The 6922-nt window shown below is 47.0% G+C and overlaps 1 protein-coding gene across 1 annotated transcript in view; it reads left to right on the forward strand.

Annotated features, from left to right (window-relative positions):
• The first annotated feature begins 6095 nt into the window (after positions 1 to 6095).
• Positions 6096 to 6922, forward strand: part of LOC100950823 (growth-regulated protein homolog gamma-like) — a 2195-nt gene continuing 1368 nt past the window's right edge. Inside the window, exons 1-3 of the mRNA XM_003790138.3 lie at positions 6096 to 6510; positions 6595 to 6718; positions 6817 to 6900. Of these exons, the coding sequence (XP_003790186.2) occupies positions 6423 to 6510; positions 6595 to 6718; positions 6817 to 6900 (296 nt within the window). The 5' untranslated portion in view covers positions 6096 to 6422. The remainder of the gene's footprint in view (positions 6511 to 6594; positions 6719 to 6816; positions 6901 to 6922) is intronic.

A 6922-nucleotide genomic window follows, 5' to 3' on the forward strand; every position in this document is an offset into this window, starting at 1 on the left:
AAGGTTGGGAACTGCTGTTCAGGGCAGAGGAAAGCAGGGCCTCACCACTCAGCAAGCTGCAAGATTTCCAGTGCTTAGCACAGAGCAGCCACCCTAGACTTTGCAAATATATGAGATTGTGCCAATCAAAGTACAACATGGAATTACAGGCCAGAATGGAATTTGGTAAACTGAGCAACTGCAATGTGTTGTATTTTAGAAATGATTTCATTGGGTTAAGAAGTTGCATGGCTTTATGATGTATGCTTATAACGGTGGCATCAGCACATGTTAAAACAAGAAGGAATTTGTCATGGTAAGTTTCATAACAATGGTGCTCTTGAAAATTTCAAAACCTTAGAAGTGGGATTTTTGTGAATTAAATCATAGAAAGTGATATAATTGGAAACAGAAGAAGAAACTATTCTACTTTTTTCTAAAAGGAAATGGAGCAATTTTTATTAAACCAGGTCTAGGACTCACAGAGCCAATTCTATAAATTATGGGCTGGTTCTTGACCTGTGTCATCTTTTGTCAGTATAAATAAATTAAAATCTTACTCTTCCTTAGTATTTACTCATTTCAGTACTTTGGGAGGGGTCTGACAATCATTATAAGTGAATATTTTCTAATGTTCTCTAGTTGTAGAAATCATTGATACATTCAGGCAGGCATTCGTTAATGTCCAAGGCAAGTGAGACAGATTTCCTAAGTCTTTTCCAATAAATGGGTTGGGTAGAATTTTACTCTTACTACTATTTCATAGAAAAAGTAACTGAAACTAAATTTTCTTTTTTTTTTTTTTTTTGAGACAGAGCCTCAAGCTGTCCCCCCTGGGTAGAGTGCCGTGGCATTACAGCTCACAGCAACCTCCAACTCCTGGGCTCAAGCGAGTCTCCTGCCTCCGCCTCCCAAGTAGCTGGGACCACAGGCGCCCGCCACAACGCCCGGCTATTTTTTGGTTGCAGCCATCATTGTTGTTTGGCGGGTCCGGGCTGGGGATTCGAACCCGCCACCTTAGGTGTACGTGGCTGGCGCCTTAGCCGGTTGAGCTATAGGCACCGAGCCAAATTTTCAAACAAAATATTAAAATCATCTTATTCTAAGATTCCTTAATAATTATTGTTGCTAAAAATTTTTATGTTTTACTTTTTTCTTGATGCTGAAAAATTTTGATGATGAATGAGATGTTTCTTTGAAATTTTTGTTCTGTGTTCATAAGTATTTACAACTGAGTGATTCTCTTTAGATTAAGTGTCTTGGTCTGAACTGTCATAACAAAACGCCATCAGCTTTATTGCTTACCCCCCAAAAAAACATTTATTTCACAGTTCTGGAGGATGGAAAATCCCAGGCAGATGTTGGCAGGTTCCTAGTCTCCTGCCAGCTGGCAAGTGAGCATCTTTCAGCAGTGTCCTCAACATGCAGAGAGAGACAGAAAGAAAACACTTTGATCTTTTCCTGTCAGGGCATTTAACCCCATCAGGGGGGTCTTAACACTTCAGACCTCATCTAAACCTAATTACCTCCCAAAGGCCCCACCTCCTAATTTCATATTTGAGGGGGACACATTTAGTCCATGATAGTAAGATTATAGAACACTACTTTTTTTATTTGACAATTATGTCCTGATCATTTACAAATGTTAACACACCTAATACTCCTAACAACCCCATGAGGCTGGCATTATGATTAGCTCTTTCACAGAGGAGAATCATGAACAAAGAGAGGTGAGAAAAATTGCAGTGATTGTGAGGCAAGCTGAGTGGTGGAGCTGAGGTCTCAGATGATGAGGGGAGCTGAGTGGCAGAGCTGAGGTTTCAGACCAGACAGCCTCACTGCGCCATCTGTATGCAGCACCCACAGGGACACCGATCTCCGATTCCCCGGGCAGACCAGCTGTGGCTTCCCAGTCCTTCCCACATTCTCACAGCAGTGGCAGAATATCTCACATATCCTGGAGGTATGTATCCCCTGAGGAAAAGCTAGACCACATAGGCCTACAGTTTAATTTAAGAGGGGGCATGGCAGAGAGGGGGCTCCTCTCTTCACTGGAGAGGAGCCAGTGAAATTGATGGTGAGAAGAATATCTGTGAAGAAGCTTAGCTAAGTGGACTTTGAATGCTTTATTGGCATTCTTACGGAACTAAAAGCATGTTGATACTTATTTCGGGAGATGCAGTCAACCCCAGGATGCAGGTAAAGACAGGTGACAGGAATGGAATTAAATTAGGAATCTGCACGTCAGAGACACACGTGTTTGCACGTAGTGAAGTGAACAGGCAAAGCCACACATTAGACTCCCCTTTGGGCACCTAAGACCTTTCCTGTCCAGGGACGGCTCTAGAAACGGTGTACCTCCCCAGCCCAGCACGCTCCTTCACAGCTCCCTGGTAACCTCCACGAATCAAGACAGAGCGGCTTCCCCACAATGAAAAGGTGCTATTCCCAGAACATCTCAGGTGTGAGGACGTCCAGGATCTCAGAGAGGAAGCTGGGAGATCACAACGACTATCTTAAAATTAGCATTCGCTGTCCAGTCCCCCAGCACACTGTCTGCTGCAGCAGAACTCAGCACCCGGCTGTATTTACTTAAGATAATAAAAATGAAGGAACAAGACTAACGTTCCTACAGGTAATCTGAGATGACAGATGCATTTACAGACTACATTCATTTCAGAGATGAATGAAACCTGGGGAACACGAGTTAAGGAGAAGAAGGAGCTAGGTAGAGAGGCTGCCGTTTCCACCTTAACTCTTCCAATGCCCGTGATGACTTTCAAAGAAGAAACTCTCTCCGGTCCCTACACGACCCATGGGCCCGCATGGAGGTCACCAGCGCCCACAACCTCCTCCTCCCAGGCAGTGACTCCAGCGTGGCCAGAAACTCCCTGTCCACCTTGGAATCTGGGTAAGGTGACCAGATTTTAATATTGGTAAAGTGGGACACCATTGACAGAGGGGCCGGGGGGTGGGGGGACCTGACAACAATGCAAACTTTGATAAGCAGTACTTGATAATCAGTTCTCAACAATTATTTGTTCTTATTAAAGTTTAACATTATAAAATAAACAAAAATAATATAAAACTCATATCCTGGTGAAATAGCCTCATGGCAACTGAAAACCATATATTCCCTTCCTGTTCTCCCGCGTTCCCTAGCTTGTTGTGCATTCTTTCCAAAAATAGGGACTTTTTAAAAACGCCAGAGGACGCAGGACAAATTGTTGAAAATCAGGACTGTCTTGCCAAAAGTGGGATGTCTGGTCACCTTACTCATGCCTGTAATCCTAGCACTTGGGAAGTCGAGGCAGGTGGATTGCCTGAGCTCAGAGGTTAGAGACCAGCCTGAGCCACAGTGAGATCCCATCTTTAAAAACAGGCGAGTGTTGTGGTTGGCACCTGTAGTCCCAGCTACTTGGGAGGCTGAGGCAAGAGAATCACTTGAGCCCAAGAGTTTGAGGTTGCTGTGAGCTGTGACACCTCAGCACTCTACCAAGGGTGACAAAATGAGACTCTGTCTCAAAAAAAAAAAAAAAAAGTCCATATTTTTCACAGCTACAACTTCAGAACCTAGAACAGTGCTTAGCACACAGTAAGAGCTAAGGAAATTGTTCTTGGTTGACTAAGTGATCTATTCCTTGATGCATATCTGTAGCCCAGTTCTTCACCCTCAGCTTAGGTCCCTGTGCCCACCTTCTTCTTGGACATTTCCACTTGTGTGATGCACAGGACTAATAGCACATCACAACCACCAGAATGGCCTCAATCAAAATGATAGACGGTAGCAGGTAGTGCTGAAGATGTGGGAAAATCAGAACCCACATACATTGCTAGTAGGAATATAAAATGTCACAACCACTTTGAGAAATAACTTAGCAGTTTCTTTAAAAAATTGAACAAAAACGTCCCCTAGGCTTGGCACCCTTGGCACGGTGGTTATGGCACCAGCCACATACACCAAGGCTGCCAGCCTGGGCCAGCTAAACAATGATGACAACTGCAACAAAAAATAGCTGGGCATTGTGGCAGGCACCTATAGTCCCAGCTACTCAGGAGGCTGAGGCAAAAGAATCACGTAAGCCCAAGAGTTTGAGGTTGCTGTGAGCTGTGATGCCACGGCACTCTACCCAGGGTGACATAGTAAGACTCTGTCTCAAAAAAAAAAAAAAAATTTCCCCTAAAACCCAACAATTCCATCTATCCAAGAAAAATAAAAGCATGTGTCCATGGAAAGACCTGTATGGGAATATTCATGGCAGCATTTTTCATAATGAATGAAATAATCCAAATGCCCATCACTCAGAGAGTGGGTAAACAACTGTGGTACATCCATACAATAGAATGGCATTCAACAGTAAAAAGGAAACATCTACCAAACTATGCTGCCATGTGGGTGACCTCAAAAATATTTTGCTAAGTAAAAGAAGCTAGACACAAAAGGCCACAGAGCTTACAATTCCATTTATACAAAATGTTCAGAAAAGGCAAATCAATAGAGAATTAAAATAGATTGGAGATTGCCTCAGACTGCGGTGGCACTGGGCAAGGAACACAAATGGGCACAAGGGATCTTGTGGGGGGTGGAAATGTTCTGAAACTGGATTTCAGTGATGACTGCACAACTCTGATTTTATGAAAAGTCATTGAATTACACACTTAAAAAGGTGAATTTTGTGGCATGTAATTATACCCCACGAAACTGCTAAAAAGGAGACCATTTTATTTATTTATTTATTTATTTATTTAGAGACAGAGTCTGACTCTGTCACCCTGGTTTAGTGCCATGGCATCGTATCTCACAGTAACCTCAAATTCTTGGACTCAAGCTATCCCCTCACTTCAGCCCCCTTAGTAGCTGGGACTACAGGCACCTGCCACCATGCCTGGCTAGTTTTTCCATTTTTGGTAGAGACAGAGTCTTGCTCTTGCTCAGGCTGGTCTCAAACGCAATCCACCTGTCTCAGCCTAGCAGAGTGCTAGAATTACAGGCCAGTCAGGAGACGCTTTTAACTTTCCCTGCAAACCCCCCTTTGAGGTGTCCTGTGCTTGTCCTAACATGACAATAGGTGCTTCCTTAAATTTTGTACCAAAGTTTCCTTGCTTGCCTCAGCCTTGTCCTGGTGCTTATATACCCAGATTCCCAAACTAGGGATTATTTCCTTTTTTCTTCTTCTTCTTTTTGTCTTTTAGAGACAGCTTCACACTCTGTCACCCAGGCTGGAATGCAGTGGCAAGATCATAACTCACTGCAGCCTCAAACTCCTGGCCTCAGGTGATCCTCTTGCCTCTGCCTCCTGAGTAGGTGGGACTAGAGTAAGGTGACCAGATTTTAACATTGGTAAAGCGGGACACCACTGACAGGGACGGGGTCTGGGGGGGCAGGGCCTGACAACAATGCAAACTTTGATAAGCAGTTCTCAATAATCCATTCGCAACAATTATTTGTTATTATTAAAGTTTAACATTATAAAATTAACAAAAATAATATAAAACTCATATCCTGGCGAAATAGCCACATGGCAGCCAAAAACTATATATTCCCTTCCTGTTCTCCCGCGTTCCCTAGCTTGTCCTGCATTCTTTCCAAAAATTGGGACTTTTTAAAAAACGCTGCAGGATGTGGGACAAATTGTTAAAAATCGGGACTATCCCGCCAAAAGCGGGAGGTCTGGTCACCTTACTGGTGGGGGGGGCTACTTGTTTGTTCCAGACAGTTTGGCTCCTTCTGAGCTAATTGTCCTTGCCTACAAGCAAGGGAGGAAGCAGTCTCCTTCTGATACCTTGCCCAGGAGGGGAGTAGGGAGTTTACATTAGCCTTTTCATTTCCAAATGAAGTTACATTAACCTCTTCATTCCCAAATGGAGTTACATTAACCTTTTCAGCAGCTGAAAACTATATTCCCTTCCTATTCTCCCGCTGTTCCCTAGCTTGTCGTGCATTCTTTCCAAAAATTGGGACTTTTTTAAAACGCCACGGGACGCGGGACAAATTGTTAGGAATCGGGACTGTCCCGCCAAAAGCGAGACGTCTGGTCACCTTAAATCTGGGGCCTGAGAAGGACATCCAGGGTCAGAGTCCGCAGCAGTAGCTGGGGGAGAGGGGGAGGAGGAAGAGAACTGGGGGAAGGCGGGGTGAGCTGCAGCGGCGCCTCCTCCGGCCTCTGCAATACTCGCAGCTCCGGGAATTCCCCGGCCGGCGGCTCGGGCTTTCCCGGCCCAGCTGCGCATAAAAAGGGTGCCCGGTTCGGTAGCCTCAGAGCTCGGACCTCAGCGCCACAGCCCGTTCGCCGTTCTCGCCGCTGTCCCCGCCTGTCTCCGCAGTCCTCGCCGCCGTCCCCACCGCTTTCCAAGCCGTCTTCGCCGCTGTCCGGGTCGTCTTCCCCGCTGTCCCTGTCGCCTTCTCAGCCTTCTCCGCGGTCCTCGCCACCTTCTCTGCGCCCATGGCCCGCGCTGTCCCCCGCACACCCCGGCTCCTGCGGGCCGCGCTGCTGCTCCTGCTCCTGGTCGCCGCCGGCCGCCGCGCAGCAGGTGGGACCCGCGTCCTGGGACTGGGCGGGCAGGCTCCGGGGCGCGAGCGGGGACAGCGCGGCTGACCGGTCCCTTCTCCCTTAGGAGCGCCCGTGGTCGCCGAGCTGCGCTGCCAATGCCTGCAGACCATGCAGGGCATTCACCTCAGGAACATCCAGAGTGTGAAGATGACGCCCCCGGGCCCCCACTGCGCCCAGACCGAAGTCGTGTGAGTGTCACCATCCTCCCCTGCACTCCTGACCACCCCCTCCACCCCTCCCCACCCCCCGACCTCCTGGCTCACCGGACCCTCCCTTCTCTCCGCAGAGCCCAGCTCAAGAACGGGCAGGAGGCTTGTCTCAACCCCGCGGCCCCCATGGTCAAGAAGATCATTGAGAAGATGCTGGACAGGTGAGTGCGGGTTTGGTCTGCA

This window comes from Otolemur garnettii, unplaced genomic scaffold (genome assembly GCF_000181295.1).
Source record: "Otolemur garnettii isolate 467f Iridium unplaced genomic scaffold, OtoGar3 scaffold00039, whole genome shotgun sequence".
Taxonomy (NCBI): domain Eukaryota; kingdom Metazoa; phylum Chordata; class Mammalia; order Primates; family Galagidae; genus Otolemur; species Otolemur garnettii.